We start from the raw sequence: 16,392 nt of genomic DNA on the forward strand, positions 1-16,392 counted from the left end.
CAGACGTCCAAGGGACAGAGGGGGGGCAGAGCCCATCCTGCCTGGCCCCAGAGGGGACCTGCCAGCCATGCGGTGCGGGGCGGGCCGGGCTAGGGCAGGGGCGAGTCCCCGCGCAGACCGGGCTCTCTCCATCGCAGGGAAGGGCTGGAACAGGGCTGCTCCGAGTCGACCCACACCCACCGAGTCCCCCAGCCCATGCTCAGCCGTGCCCCGACCCACAAAGGCTCAGCATCCTCGTTCCCACACAGAAACGCTGCCCTGGCAGGCGCTGGCCCTCTCTGATCCTTGGCCACCAGAAGCAGAGCCGAAGCAGGAAAGGACCAGAACTCGGGGTGTGTCCCCCCAGAGGAGCAGCCCTCTACAGGGGGCCTCTTGCCAACACTGGGACAGGCCCCTAGTCTCTAGGGCGAGTGCTGAGGGCTCCTGGGTGGTCTTTTGCACTTCTGGGCCACCCTTGGCACTGCCGGAGTGGACCGGGGTCAGTGGAAGTGGCTGCATCTGGCTGGGCGGCATTCCAGCCCTTGCGCCATCCCTTTGGCCTTCGAGGGGCAGTGCTGTCCACCAGGCAGCGCTTCCTCCACCCTGATTCTGATGACTGTGGCCGCCTCCACCTGCAGACACGCAGGGCCTGGGAGCAGGAAGGAGGGGAGGGGCAGGATGTAGCCCTGGGGGCAGGGGGAGGGGAGGGCCAGACAGCGGTGCTGGGAGGTGCTGGAAGAGCCTCGCTGGCCACTGGAGCAGAGTGCGGGGTGTGCGCCAAGGGGGGAAGACGGGGAATGGGAGCTGGAAGGGGAGAAAGGGGCTGAGGGAGAATGGGGTGGGCGGCCACTGTGCGGGCCTGGAGCGTCCAGCAGTGTCCAGCCTGGATGCCCATGGGGGGCTGGGGCAGGAACATGCCTCAGGAAGCGGAGAGCAGCCAGGGCCCAGCCTCCATATGGGGCCAGTGAGCGAGCAAGGCAGGCAGGGCTGCGGGGAGAGGGGACGCCGCTACAGGCCCCAGTGAGGGAACAAGATCTGGACGGGGCCGAGAAGGAGGTGCAGCTGGGATCTGCAGGCAGAGCACAGGAGGGCACACAGCACCTGAGGGCCCCCACCCTCCCATTCACTCAAAGTTGAGTGACAGGGGCTAGAGTGATAGTATAGCAGGTAGGGCGTTTGCCTTGCACGTGGCTGACCCGGGTTTGATTCCCAGCATCCCATAGGGTCCCCTGAGCACCGCCAGGAGTAATTCCTGAGTGCAAAGCCAGGAGTAACCCGTTTGCATTGCCGGGTATGACCCAAAAAGCAAAAAAAAAAAAAAAAAAAAAAAAAAAAAAAAACCCAAAAAACAAAGCTGACCGGCAAACCGCAGTGCCCCGAAAGGACGCTGGGAAGAAGCATTCGTAAACAGACCCTGGCCACCCAGCCCCCCGCCCCTGCCACAGCTCCTGGGAGGCTCAGGAACTCATGCCACCCGAGAATGGGAGCCAGGTCAGATAGCCAACATCTGAGGGAGCCTCTGGCCCCCGCCCAAGAACAGCTGCACAGACCTACTCTGGGCCAGGGCAGCACGGGGAGGAGCCTCAGAGCTGGGTCCTAAGGGGGCTGGGCAGGAGCAGGGGCCCAGGGTCAGAGGGCACCACAGGCCCCACCTCCAGGTTCCCAGACTCAGAGCGAAAGCTGAGTCCCCCAAACGCTGACATGCAAGAAGTCACACTTCTCCCGAAAGGAAGCCCCAATGGCCACTGCAGGGGGGTGGATGGGCTCCCCAAGGACACCCAGGTACGTGCTGTGAAACTGGCCGGTCCCCCCACGCACCCACCGCCTCGCTTGTGCTTCCGAACGGGGTGCATAGAGGACCGAGGGAAATGCCGCACTCTGCCATGGACTTTCAGGCTACGAGCAAAGGACAGGCCATCACTTGGGGACACATTTTTCCCAGGCACCAGAGTGATGCCTGCAGCAGCACCTCGTATCCAGCCCAGCGTTGTGGGCACAGAAGCCGGGCCGGCTGACGGGGGCACCCGGACAGACGCAGAGGCCCTGCCACCCAGGGGCCAGCAGGTACCTCTGCCCACTTGTATTCCCAAGGTCCTGGGACAGATTTCCTGCGAGGGATCCTACACCATAGTTTTCAGAAGTGGACAAGAACAGGGTCAGAAGGGGACCGAAGAGTGAGTGTACATGGTGTGTGATTGAGCCCCGGCATGCACCATCCCCCAGCACCTCCAGGCGAGGGCCAGGAAATCAGAAACGCAAAACAGGATTTTAAAAAGAACTTACTATAAATGAACGTTGCGCCTGTCAAACTCTACAAAGTTTCACACTTCCAAACCACCACCCGCGCGAACGCTGAATGCCGGGGGCCGAGAAAGCAACGGCATCACACCGATTCCTTCTCTGTTTGGAACAGCAGGCATTTGGGGTGACCCGCACAGTCGTGCCGCCTCAGGCCCGGCCCAGCTGCTCACGGCCCGTCAGGACTGCCCAGTGGCCAGCAGCCCTGCCAGAGCCCAGACAGCACAGGGGGCCTGAGTTCTCTGCAGAGTGCTGGGTCGAGGTGCTCCCAAGTGCTTCAGCATGAGGGGGACACAATAAAGTATGGAAGCAAAGCACCCCCCAAAATGCTGACCGCCTCAACAGAAACAACCTAGAAAATGCCAAAAACGCAAGGGAATGGGGTACGGGAACGGGGTGAGAAACCCGGTGGAGGGAGGGGGACACTGGGGGGGCCTAGAGTCACCCGCAGGTGCTGAGGGTGGCGGGGGAGGGGCAGGCAATGCGGGGTTGGGTGCCGGGAACCCCCACGTGCTCCCCCCCTTCTTAAAGGTCACGATGCTGCCGCAGCTTCCTGAGACACGCTCCAAACCCTCACTTTCCTTTGGAGAAAAATGGGACCTCAATTTCCACGTGGGCGCTGCCGGAACAGAGCACGAAATCACACAAAACTCCCTGAATCGGGCAAATTACTTCCAAGCTGGTGCTCAAAGGCCAGCTGAAAAGTGTTCTGCATTATCGAGGCAAATGAGAACTCAACTACTAGAGAATTGCAGGAAAATGCGCTCTCGGTCCTTCCCCCAGCCGCCAGTCCTCGGCGCGGCCGAGCAGGAAGCAGCCGGCAGGGCCGGAAGCAGCGGGCTCCCGGCATCGGGGGAGAGTTGCAGCGACTCACCTGCGTCGTCCAAGGGCCGCTTCTGTGCTCCGTATCCGTACACTGAGGGGTCCACTAGAGGCGTGGAATTATTCAAGTGAGGAATTGAATCAATTTTAGCAGCAATCTAGAGAGAATCAGATTTAAATGCTCAGTAACACATCGCGGCGAGATTTGAGGGAGCAAGATAAGGGTCCTCCTTTGAGGGCTGCTGCATCAGCAAGGGGCATGTCCCCACAGACAAGTGCTCCTCCCCAGTAACTGAGTTTTCTCTCGGTTTTAAAAACAAATGATAGAAATAAATCTTCAGAAAGAGTACTTCCAAAATTCTGTCAGCTACAAGCAAATCGGTGTACTGGGGACTGGGCCATACCTGGGAGGTCTCAGGGCTGACTCCTGGCTCTGAGCTCAGGGATCGCTCCTGGCAGGTCTCAGGGGTGCCAGCGATTGAACCCAGACTGGATGCAGGCAAGGCAAACACCCTACCTGCAGTACTATCACTCTGGCCCTGAAAATTACCATTTCCCAGCCTTTCTGCCAAATACAGGAATACCACATGTGGGAGCAAGCAGGTGACATTAAGGTCTCTGTCCAAGAAATAGTTTTAATCACAATCATCCCAAGATGCCTTTCAGCAGGGCAATCCCCGGGATCACCTCCAGGCTCGGGTGTCACGCCTGAGGACAGGACCCAGCCTGCAGTCACCGAGGACATGTGCTGCAGAAGATGGAGACTGGAGTCCGCCCAGGGCGGGGGTTGTGGCCATAAGACATTCAGGCTACTGAAAAGGTCCCTGACCTGGCGGCAGCGAGATAACTTTGTGGAAATCTTTAATAGCAATATTTCGTATGCTGAGCCACGAAACACACTCCCTCTCGAGAGGGAAGGACTGTGCCTCCACAGTTGACCAACTTTCCCCAAATCAAAGGGCGAGCACCTGGCCCGGCTCTGGGACCTTGTGACGCTCAAAGCAGGGCTGCAAATGCAAATTCAGGACCTGGGGCCAGCACAAAGCTCTGAGGCCAGAATGGAACCACCTGTTAGGGCGAGCGAGCACTGGACACTGAGCAGGCCCTCTTGGGCGGGGCGGGGCAGGGTGTGCCAGCGGGCTCTCAGCACAGGCCACCACTCCCAGGCCTCCTGTGTGCTGGGCTCCTGGAGTCTGCAGCATATGTGTGTGTCTGTCTTCCCCAAGGAAGCTCAGTGCTCTAAGAGAAGGGAATGACAGAGTCTGAGCTGACCAATGTGGCATGTGAGGTCATGGCACTTGACTGGCATGTGGCTGATCCGGTCCAATCCCTGGCACCACCAGGAGTGAACCCTGAGCACAAGGCTGGGAGCAAGCTCTACTGGGTGTGGCCTCAAGCCCCGCCCCCCATAACTGAATCAAGAAAGTGATGTGAGCTCAGAGACCTAAAGGGGGCAGCGCGCACCCCAATCAGACACGCCTCCCAGCAGAGGGGAGCTGAAGGGGGTAGAGAGGGGGTGGGGAACAGGGGACCCTGCGGGCCGGGCCCCCGCCCTGAAAGGCAGGCAGAAAAGCACTGGGCAAAGAGAGAACAGGTTAAGTTAGATCTTTCAAGGTCTGATTGGCAGGAAAACAGGCTCCAAGGGGCGAAGGCCAGGCCACTGAGAATACACACGATCGTCTTATGTATGTGGGCGAAGTTAGTGCCAAGGCGGAGCCGGGGTTTCAGGCACAGCCCTGGTCAGCGAGGTGACAACAAGCGAGCGGGCCAACAGCCATACCACCCTGAAGTGTGCTGGATCTTGGAAGCTAAGCAGGGTCGGGCCTGGTTGGCACTTGGTGGGCCCACGTGAGGGAGTCCCCTTCTTTTGGCAACTGCCATCTCATAACACCCCCTCCCCTGCGCACCTGGACTGGCCTGGAGCCGTGCCCGTACACCAGCCTGGGGCTGTGTGCATGTGCGTGCTCCTCCCGGGGCCATCTACATGCATGGCGACTCACCCGAATCCATGTGCGTGCGTGTACACCCACCCAGAGCCCACGTGCGTGTGCATGAAGACCCCCTGGAGCCGGTGTGCTTGGGCACAGACCTGCACCGAGCCCATGTTCGTGAATATGGGCTGGAGCCCATGTGTCTGTGCATAGACCCTCCCAACATCCATGTGCACTCACGGAGCCTCTGGAAGACCAAAGGGAAGGTCCAGACCATGGTCCCTGTCCGGGAGGTGGTGACAGTCTGGAAGGGGCTGTGTTTTGTTTCTGGGCCACACACAGTGGTGCTGGGGATCAGATAAGTGCAGGCTGTGGGTGAGATGAACCTGTTCCCGGCCTCTGCGTTTAAAACTCTCCCTTAAGTCATGGGCAACCTTGGGACAGGCAGCCTCTGCTCCGGAACAGAACACCTTGAGGTCCGAGTGCAGGGCTGGAGACGGGTTTGAGACGAGGGCTTACCTCAAGGGACCCCTGAAAACAGGGATCATAACATAGTGGCTTGTGGCCCTCAAACGCCCTTTCCCCTGCAGTAAGCAGGAAGACTGACAGGGATTTTGCAAGAGAACCAGCTGGTGTCTTTTACCATCTGTGTGCAAGGTAAATGCCCTACCCACTGTCCCACCTTTCTGGCCCCGTCGGGCAGTGATTTTTTTTTTTTTTTTTTTTTTTTTTGCTTTTTGGGTCACATCTGACGATGCACAGGGGTTGCTCCTGGCTCTGCACTCAGGAATTACTCCTGACAGTACTCAAGGGACCATATGGGATGCTGGGGATCGAACCCAGCTCGGCCGTATGCAAGGCAAATGTCTACCCAGTGTGCTACTGCTCCAGCCCTGGGCAGTGATTTTTGGAGGCAAACTGTAAGACTCTAGGCAGACAGCGAAAATGTCCCCCAAACTCAGAGTTCCCCAAAGGCTTCACTTCACCGGCAGATCCCTGCTCTACTCTGCCTCAGGCACTTGCCTGACTCCCGTGGGCTGATGCTTTCCTGTGGCTTGTTCTGCCCTAACCACAGGTGACAGCACCTCCCACCTGCTGCTGGAAGGTGCTTTGCCCCAGAGCTGCCACAGCTGGTGCAACACCACTTTTCGCCCCCCAATCCAGATGACCAATTGAGCGCCTCTCAGCCCGCGGCTCAGTGGACAATGCTTGGCGCTGAGCGGTAAGGGCCACACAGAACTTGTATGTGCAGGGCTGGAATCTGAACCCTGGCACCTCTGGGTCTGAACACTGAAAAGCCTGAGCATAACTGGGGCAGGGAAAGACATGGGCCCTCAGAGGGGACAGGCACAGGGGCCGGTCTTGGTACTTTGTTGCATTTCTCCTCATGCCATATAGAAACAATGTATTCCTTCAGTCATGCAAATGCTACATTGTTGCAAGCAACAAGCCCTGGAAAGCAGATTCCCCAGGCACCAGAGTCCTGAGGCACCATTGGTGAAGACACTACCCGGCAACCCAAACAGTCAGGAGTGGCTCCTGGGCACCGCTTGCTGTGGAGACAGCAGAGGCAAGAGTAACTGGTCTAGGATCACCACAAGCTGGGAAGACAACGTGATCCCGACTGTTCTCTCCTGAACCCCCGGGGTGCAGGGCTCCCTTAGTCACAGGCCTTTCCCCAGATGTTGGCTTCACTTCCAGAGAGTGCCCAGTGCATCCTGCGCTCAAGCAACCCCGCACACCCTAACCAATTGACCCTGGCTGCTGGCGGGAAAGGGCCACACCCCCCTCTCTGCACAAGAGCAGGCAGGGCTGGAGCCACAGGGCACCGACACAGGGCAGGGCGTCTGCTTGGTACCTAGCATAGGGCCAACGTGGGTTTAATCCCCGGCATCCCACAAGCCCCGCCAGGAGTGATTCCTGAGCGCAGAGCCAGGAGCAAGCCCTGAGCACCGCCAGGAGTGACCCAGAACACCAGAGTGCAGGTTAGAAGGCAGCAAAGCTACCGCAGGGGTCCAGACCAGGCCGCTCAGCCCTGGACAGGGCTCTCACTACCTGTGCTGCCACCGGTAACCGCTGCCACCTCACCACCACCACCACGAGTCACTGAAAATGCAGAGGGACACTGGAACAGGAGGGGTCCTGGGGCGGAGCCCGAGGAAAGACCTCCCTGTGGTCTGGGGGTTCGATCTGCAGGGCCGGAATAATGCTGTTTCCCAAAGAGAGCACACAGAAGGCGCACGCTCACACACACACGACCTACCTCACATCTACCTTCGGCAGTGCTCAGAGCTGACTCCTGACTCTGTGCTCCGGGGACCACAGGCGGTGCCGGGAACTGAATTGGAGTTAGTTGGGTGCCAGGCAAACACCTTAACCCCGTATTACCTCTCCATCCCCAACCCCCACCCCCAATTCAAACAGATCTAAGGGCTGGAGAGAAGGCGCCCAGCTGAGCAAGTGCCTGCATATCTGAGGTCAGGTTTGCGCCATAGCAATGCCCAGTGCCAAGAGCAACCCTGAAGCACTGGGCTGGGAGTCAGCTCCCAAGCACTGCCAGGTGCAGCCCCCAAACCAATAAAGAAATTCAGAGGCCGGAGAGATAGGACAGCAGGGAGGGTGAGCGCTTGCCTTGCAGGTGGTCGACCCAGATTTGATTTCAACGCCCCATGCCCCATATGGCCCCCTGCGAGTGACCTGCCAGGAGTGTGAATGCAGAGCCAGGAGTCTGCCCTGAACATGACCAGGTATGGCTCCAAAACAAATCTAAATTTTAAACAGTATTAAGGGTTCACTAATAAGCCAAAACTCGGTTAATCAACAAAACACTACAGTGGTCAGAAAGGAGAAAGGCCCTATTCCCTGGGCCCACACTCCGGGATACAATCCACTCCCGTTCACTGGCCGTGGGCGGGGCGTGGGGGTGACCAGGGCAGTGCTGAGGCAGAGAATCTCCCCTTCAGCTAACTACACCTCATACTTCCTCCTTGCCTGGACCCACACTGGGCACAGACTCACACGGGTCCCGCAAGCAGTGCTGAGAGCTGGGTGTGCCTGCGCCCTGCAGAGTGAGTGGCCGAGCGGGGACCACAGTCCATCCCCACGAGGAGGCGGCAGCGGGGGGCCTGAGAGTCCACGCCTGCGCCGAGCAGTCCCCGAATGCTGAGACCAGGGGCCTCCCTCCGCGCTCCGGGGGGTGGGCTGCAACGGACATTCGGCACCGTCTCCACAAAAGACGAGGACGGAGCAGTGAGAACGCGTGCACGTCCCCACCCGGGGTACTTACTGGAGTCACAGAGCGGCGTGCAGGGCCCAAGCATCACACAGCAAGAGTTCGTGAGACCCACATACACTCCCAGCACCCTCACGCCTACCTCTGGCATCCATCAACGACTCACACCCTCCCGGGGGACTGGACGTCAGGCAGTGGCACTCATCAGCACCCGGCACTGGAGGCCCAAAGGCACTAAGCTAGTGTGTGACAGGGAGACCTTGGACGCAGCCTGAATCCTGGCGATTCTCACCAACAGGATTGGTGGTTGGATGATGGCGCAGGGATGCTCAGGGGACCGTGTCTATTTCTTTTTGTTTGGGTCAAACCCAAACCCAGTGATGTTCAGGGGACTATAGGCGATATCGGGTGCTGAACCCGGATCAGCACCCGCAAGGCAAGCACCCTCCCTGCTGCATGGTCTCTCCAGCCCCAAAGTCTCTTTTCTTTTTGTTTGGGGGCCACACCCAATGATGCTCAGGTTACTCCTGGCTCTGCACCCAGGAATCACTGAACCCAGGCGAGCCACCCGCCAGGCAAGCACCCGCCCTGCTATACCATCTCTCCAGCCCCAAACTCTGTTTTCTGAATACCCAGTGGGATGTCCCTGGAAATTCTGTAACCACTGAATCAGAGAACTAAGTGAGAATCTTGGTACCCAGCGTACCCCAGTTTCCATGAATGAGACCCGCTGCCATCAGACAGGCTCTGGGCAGAGAGATTCAGCCCTGTTCACTGCGGAGAGCCAATAGGCCAGCTCTTCCCGACAGTGCTCCCGTCAACTCTGTGCATTCACTTTGGGGGAGGATGCCCTTTAAATCACCTTGGCACGGTCTCACCTTGCCAAGGAACTGAGGGTCACACCCTACCCAGAGCTCCACAGAGGGCCAGCCTCAATCATCTGGCGAGAACAGCCCTGAACTCAGAGCTTGGGAGGTGAGAGGTCAGGAACCCTGGAATCGCCATATAGCAACACTGGGAATATTTCTAAGACACTCAACGTTTTGGGGTTTTGGGTTTGGGGGCCACCCCCAGCCACGCTCAGGGGTACTCCTGACTCTGTACTCAGGGATCATTCCTGGCAGGGCTTGGGGACCACGTAGGGTGCCAGGGGTCGAACCAGGTAAGGCAAGTGCCCTCCCCATTGTACCGTCTCTCCAGCTCCGAGACTCAACGTTTTTCAGTCTTCCAAAGACACGAGACCCAGGGACCTGGAGTCAGCACAGTGGTTTGGGCACGCAGCCAATCCAGCCTCAAACAGCACATGATCCCCTGACACTGTAGGGTCAAGTCCAGGTGCCCCCAACACCAGCAGGATGGCCCAAGGGTGCCCCGCTGCACTGAAGCAATGGCAGAATGGCTAAGACTCATGCACGGGGCCCCTGGAGCTCCTGACACTGTCTGGGAGATGAAAGCGAAGGGAAACGTCCAGATCCCGGCCAGGCATCCGGGGGGTTCAAAAGGTTGGGACACTCAGGCTTTTCACATGGTGAGCCCAGGCCTGATCACCTGAGCACCCCCAGGAGCCGCACCTGAGCACTGAGCTGGGAGTAGCTCCAAGCACCTTCAGGTGTGGCCCTCAAACAAAACCCCCAAATGAAAGATGCACGTTCCCCACCAGTGAACCCGGTGCACCTCTCACACATGGCAAGCACCCGGCACCCATGCCTCCTAAGTTTGGAGCAGAGCTGGAATGGCAGGAACCTACACCCGGCAGCCCCTGGACGGTGCGGTAACCGGTGGCCTCTCCCTGCAGTGCAGCTCCTCGCTCTCGCACCCTCCGAGGCTCCCTGGCCGTTTCCTTCTTCCCTCTCCAGTAGCTGGGCTGCAGTGGGAGGTTTCCTGCAGTGCTCAGGAGACCACAAGTAGTGGCAGGAATCTGACCGTCTGGACTCCCCTTGGCCTCTCTTTAGCTTTTTTTAGCCACAACCTGGAGGGCGGGACCGTGGTATTGGGGATGGGGCCTGGGGCCCCTCCCCTGAACGAATGCTCAGTTTCCCACTGAAAATGGAAACCAAAGCGCCAGGAGGCCTCCCACTCCTACTCCCGGGAAAACGGCGCCAGCTCCCCCTGGCTGGTTACTTTCCAATGTAAAATGAGAATTAGTTTTTGGGGTTTTGTGTTTGGGTCACACTTGGTGGTGCTCAGTGGTCAGGACTTACTCCTGTCCCTGGGGGACCCTATGTGGTACCCAGGGATGGAACCCGAGTCAGCCACGTGCAAGGCAAACGCCCTCCCCGCTATACTACCGCTCCCACCCTGAGCATCAGTCTTTGCCCTAGGCCGATGAGATAGTATAGTGAGTCCAACTTGCACGCAGTCAAGCGACCAGGATTCAATTCCCAGCATCACATACAAGCCCCTGGGCATGGAGGCAGGAGAAAGGCTTAAGCACTGCCAGGTGTGGTCCACACCTCACTCCTATCCTACATACACAAAATATACATTTAAAAAAGTTAGTCTTAAAAAATTAGCCTTGACTCTTGCACCTGGATGTGGAAAGAATCTCATTCCACAAGATAAAGCCAGCTCTGACGGTAATCTACAAAAATCAAAAACCCATCAAGAATAACCCTGTATGTAGTTTCAGCGACTAAACTAAAACAAACAGAACCAGCTCCATAAGTGTCTCCCGTATCTCCACGCTGGCTGAGCACATCCGCAGGTAGTGGTGGAGGTGCCTGGTGACCGCTGCCTCCATTAGGACAGTTGCCACCCGGCAGCAGGAAAACCTATGGTCCCCAGCTTGGAACAGCAGCACCTGCCGCTCCTCCGAAGAGGCTGTGAAACCGAGTGCTAAACGCCTCCCAGAGGAGGAAGGTCTGTGAGCTGGGGCGCCCAGGTAACATCTGTATGCTTTGAGCGGCTCAAGTAATATCTGTGACAATTGTGGGTTTTCTTGGTTCGTTTGGGGCCATACCTGGTGGGGCTCAGGGCTCACTCACTGCAGGGCCCCGGGGGCCACGGGGGGTGTTGCGGATTGAACCCATGTCCACCGTGTGCAGAGCGACACCTGTCGCGCTGTCGCATCTCCCATGCTCAGCCTGCGAGTTTGTGCATAAGGGCCACCAGGGTTCCAGATCGCGGTGCTCAGGGACCCCTGAGCGGGGGGATGCAGGCCCAGCACATGCGGGGGCTGGCAGGAATGGGCACCACAGTTGGGGGGATCGCCCCGGCCCAAGGGACGTCTCCGCAGAGTAAAAGGACTGCACAGAAAAGCTGGGGTGAGGGGTGCTCTGACACCCCCCAACAGACCAGAGGCAAGAGACTGAAACACACCAAGGCCTAAGTTTCAGTTCAGATCAAGGAGAGTTCTGAGTGGCAGCAACAGGCCTAAAAGGAGCGCGGAGCCCGGATCAGAGGTGTCCCAGTTTCCTGAAGCCTGAGGCACAGCGGGACTGAGGCAAAGGAACTCCAGGGCTCTAGAGCTCAGATCCACCACCCCAGAAAGGGATCAGACAACTAGAGTCCCGCACCAGGAACTCGGCAGCATGGAGCCAGCGAGTCCTCACTGAGCCCAGGGAGACCAGCGGCCAGGCCTGAGAGCGGAGGCGAGAAAGGAGCCCACGCACAGGGAGCTGCTGCCGGAAGATCCCTAACCAAAGCGAGAGGCGACAGGTGTCCCTCCAGGAAAGATCAGGGAAGGAAGAGCTGCTGAAGGATGGGGCAGCGCCCGGCTCCCTGGAATAGTGCTCTGCAGAGGATGAGGGGTGCAGGCCGAGAGCCTTGCTGGAGGGGTCAGACACTCCATTCCCTTGTGAAACTACTCGAGCACCCAAGGAAGGATGGGCATAGGCAAGGCCACCTGCAGGCCGCAGGGCCCTCTACCCATCTACACCCCTCCCCCAAACTCTGCTCTCAAGCAAATTTCCACCCGACAACGGGGAACTCACGGCAACAGTGCCAAGCGCCACAGGGGCCAGCAAAGGCCGGACGGAGCTCAGGGTAGCCCAGCTCCCTGCAGGACAGCACCCATGGCCCACGCTTGCTGCAGAGATGCCCAGGTGGTGCCACCTGTCCCCACAGATCTTGGCTTTCTTCAGGTATCAGAGGAGGCGAAATGCTGGTCCCTTCTCAGGCGACTGCATAAGCACTGGGCAAGCAGGGCTGTTTGCGAGGTTGGGGCTCAACTGCTGCCAGGGCCAGAAACTGCACACAAGGCCTCCCCTAAAGCCCATGAGTTGGAGGTCTCTCCTCGGGGCTCCAGTGTTCTCCGAAAGAGCAGTCACTGTGGGCAACGCCCAGCCCACATGACCTGCTAGGCCATCTCAGTGTGCGGCCACGGTAGCACACAGGTAGCGCTCCGAAGGGGCCTTGCAATGGCCACTGTTCCCCCAAGTGCATGCTGGGAAAGACAGGTTCTAGGCCTCTGAACAACCGGAAAAATGCTCACTATGGGCTCTACAAGGGTCTGCTGCAGAATGGTCTGGCCCATCTCTGCAGGCACCACCTCCAGGGGGATGGAGCTCTCGAGGCCTGCCTCAAGAGGGGCAGGCCCAGTCTGTGGAGACGCTGCAGCATCTCCAGGTCCAACAAGCACCTGTCACACCTGCAGAGTCAACGCAGCTGACACCCATGGAACCCAGGAACAGGGAGGCCGGGCCGGGCAGTGCTCAGGCCCAGCTTGGGAACCCAAAGTGTTGCCAGGGATGGAATGGGGGGGAGGGGGTGTCACATACAAGGCCCGGGCCACGCCCCCTGTGCTATCTCCCTGGCTCATTTTTTGCATTAAAAAAAAAAAAAAGAAACAAAATTCACTTGCATTAAGTCATCCATCATGTCCAGGAGCCCCCAAGTGGCTGAGGGGACATCCAGCTGGCCGTGGACCAGGGTGACCCAGCCTGCGTGGGGTCCCCATGGCCTTCGCGTCCCGAGCCTGCCCCTTCCCAGCAACTAGCCACATCGAAGCTCGGTTGCTGCCGGCCACTCAGGAGACCTGGGCTCAATGTCTGAGAACTCAGTATTGTTCTTGCTCATCATCAAAAGGCCACGGATGAGACTCCTGAAATCAAAGCCTGCTTCGGCCCTCGCGGGGTTCTCTCCCAACAGGTGCCAATCGACAGTGAGCACCAACACTCACCATGATCCCTTTCACATGGGCCTGCTCACTCCCTGCAGAAAACCTCCCCTCTGATAGCACCTGCAGACTTTCCTTCGACCCACCAACACTCTGAGAATGAACCGGCAAAAATGATGGGTTCACTTTGCTCAAAAGCGTCCAAAGGAGATCCAAGGAGGTTCCCAGACACCAGCGGGGAAGCTAGGTGGATGGGGGGAGGACCCCCACACTGGACTGCGTGGACACCGCGGCTTCCCATCCCAGCAAGGCCCAGGCTCTGCTGGCCGTTTAGACAGGCCAGGGCGGCCCAGACCATTCCCCCCTACAAGCCGGTGCAGGCCCCGGGGCCAGTCGAGGTGAGCAGGGGCCACGAAGCTGGTGAGGGCCCTGCAGAGAGTCATGATGATCAGGGGGCACGGAAGAAGGGCGGTTAGCAATCACTTCAGTGAAGAAATGCAGTTTTATTTCCACGCACCGAGGAGGAGGTGGGAGCCAGACGTCAGCGTGTGCGACGGAGCAGCGCAGAGCCACTGTCGTCACAGGCCCCGCCGCGGGAGACGCCGAGACAGGCGTTACTACGAGCAGACAGCAGTTCAGATCGCTAACATTCCATTCTCGCCTGAGGCAAAGCTATACAGAAACCTACAAGGACCCACCAACCTGTTCGGTTTTGTCTCTCCTCCTTTGGCTCTTAAAGACCATCAAATCCATGGAGATAGGCTCGACCCCCAGTGGTTAAGATTCGCAAGCGAACACACTTACAGCACTGTCTCCATTGGGCTCATGACTGCTGCAGTCAATGGTGCATTTCAGAGCTGGGCACATTTCCAATGAAGTTTCCTCTGCTAGTAGTGACCGGCACTGCGGCAACAGTCCACATTAGGCCAGCATTTAACAGAGGGTGTCCCTCCCTCTTGAGCGGGCTGTCCAAGAACACGAGTTCGACCACTGGCTCAAGAGAAGCAGAGTCTTCCCAGTGGTTCAACATTCATGTTAGGTTCAACTACAAGCCTTCTGCCAACAGAGGGGCCGCACGCTTTGGGGCAGACTAGAATTCTTCCGGGATACAGAAGGCCAGCAAGGTGCTTGTCACACAGCGGCACAGAGCGAAAGCCATCGCACATTAGGAGCCAGCGAGAGACACAGTTGAGGGCAGAGTGATGGGAGGGGAGCTGGACGCACGTTCATCCCAACACCGCGGAGGGCTCCCGAGTCTAAGAGAGGCGGAGGAGCCTCACTACGAACTGTCCTGGCGGGCGGCCCGGGCAGTAAAGGGACGAGCCATCGGGGAAGAGCTTAGGTGGAACCACAGGTTTGGAAAGTTCTGGGATCCAACACCATGTCTACAGGAGCATCGGGATTAAAGTGAAAAAGAGTCAGGATCGGGCAACAGGTAGAGATCCCTCCCCTGGAAGAGCGGACAGAGATGGAAAGACACATCTTCCAGTGCAGGCCTTCTTCTAACACGGCTTTCTGTTAGGAATCAAGCAGTCATTAGTTACAGCCCGACTTGCACAGAATCAGTTAGTACGTCTGCAATTAAACCGGAAGCACGGCTGGCGCTCCGAGGCGGCGGCCAGGAGAGCGCGGGTGGGCTGGAAGCACTCTGGGCGCCCGGCGGTCACGCAACGCGGCCGGGCTCTGTCCGGCGGGCCCCGCGGGGATGCGCCTCCCGGCAGGTCCCGGCTCCTGCGCAGGGGGGCCGCTCGCCCCCTCCTCCGGACCCCCCTGCGGAACGCCGACCCCCGCGCCTGTCAGCCGGCCAGGCTGCGCCGGGGAGGACGGCCCGCACCTGCGCGGCGTCCCCCTCCGCTCCGTCCCCCCAGGAAGGCGCCCCCCGCCGCCCCCTCCCCGCTCGGCCCGGGGGCGGCACGAAAACCGGCGTCCTCGGGGTTTCCAGCCGCCCGGGAGCCTCGGGCAGTGCCCGGGGCGGCCCCGGGAGCGCCCCCGCCACCTCCCCGCGCGAGCCGCGCCAGCCCACGCCGGCCGCCCGTGCGGGGCGGGCCCGGGCCGGGGGCGCGCGAGGGGGCCGGGCGTCCCGGGCACACGCGGGGCCCGAGCCCGGCCGCCCCGGGCCGCTCCCCCCGCCCCCGGGCCCGCTCCCCCTCCTCCCGGCAGGCCCGGCCCCGCCTCGGGCGCTCGTGCTCCCGCCCGCCGGCCGCGCCCGTACCTGCCGGACCCGGTGCAGGGCGTCCACGAAGCCCTCGGGCTTCATCCCCACCGGCGCGCTCTGGCCCTGCACCAGCTCCGCCATTCCCGCCGCCCCCGCCGCCGCCGCCGCCGCCGCCGCCGCTCGGCTCCCCCGTCCGGCCTCCCGCTCCGCTGGGGGACCCGTAGCCGGAAAGGGAAAGTCGCCCCACTTCCGGCGGAAGGGAAGCCGGGGCGCTCGACGCCCGAGGAGCCGCGTCCGAGGGGCGGGGCGGAGCGGGGCCGGGGCGGGGCGGGCGAGCACGTGACCGCGCCGGCCGGAAGCGGGGCGTGGCCTCGGGTGGCGCCGCCCCGCGCGCCGGAGCTTCGCCAGGTCGGGACCCGGCCCGGCCCCCTCCCCGGCCGTCCGCGCCTCGGCGCCGTCGGGGTCGTCGTGCCGGGCTCCTGCACGATCGGATGTTCCCGGACACAGCCGGGATTGTGGCTCTCCCCTGGGCCGTCCTGTGCACCCCAAAACTGGCCCAGGCAGCGCCCAGGGCTGGGACTACTAGGGGGGCTGGTACCGGGAGGGCGCCGAGGGAGGCAGGAGCACGCGGGACCGCAGCACAGAATGTGCAGAGTCCCGGGCCCGAGTTCTCGCGCCGTCATCAGTTTGCACGCGGACGGGCAAGGGCCACACCTGGGGTTGCCTAGCAACGCGGCGCGGGAGGACGCGACCCGCCGCGGGCCGGCCTGTGTCCCCTTACACCTTGCGTCACCGGCCCGGGGACTCCGGGGAAGCAGGAAATACCGCGCGAATATCCCTGCTTCCGTACCTGCCGCCGGGCGGATTGCAAAGAGGACTTGCCCGGAAAGCTTAAAGACGACCTTAAAATAGCGACGAG

At 60.2% G+C, this 16,392-nt stretch overlaps 1 protein-coding gene across 5 annotated transcripts in view; it reads right to left on the bottom strand.

Moving 5' to 3' along the window:
* The window catches only part of FUBP3 (far upstream element binding protein 3), a 37,098-nt gene extending 21,400 nt beyond the window's left edge, over positions 1-15,698 (bottom strand). For 2 of the 5 annotated variants that reach the window (XM_056108928.1, XM_056108927.1), the window contains exons 1-2: positions 15,531-15,698; positions 3,152-3,257 (exon numbers count right to left, since the gene is read on the bottom strand). In XM_056108928.1, coding sequence (XP_055964903.1) covers positions 3,152-3,257; positions 15,531-15,614 — 190 coding nt within the window. In that variant the 5' untranslated portion in view covers positions 15,615-15,698. Of the gene's footprint in view, positions 1-3,151; positions 3,258-13,835; positions 13,886-15,530 lie in introns of those variants that run through there. The other 3 variants (XM_056108926.1, XM_056108925.1, XM_056108929.1) reach the window with 2 other exon arrangements.
* Positions 15,699-16,392: the final 694 nt, after the last annotated feature.

The sequence above is a fragment of the Sorex fumeus genome, unplaced genomic scaffold (genome assembly GCF_029834395.1).
Source record: "Sorex fumeus unplaced genomic scaffold, SorFum_2.1 ptg000233l, whole genome shotgun sequence".
Classification (NCBI taxonomy): Eukaryota; Metazoa; Chordata; class Mammalia; order Eulipotyphla; family Soricidae; genus Sorex; species Sorex fumeus.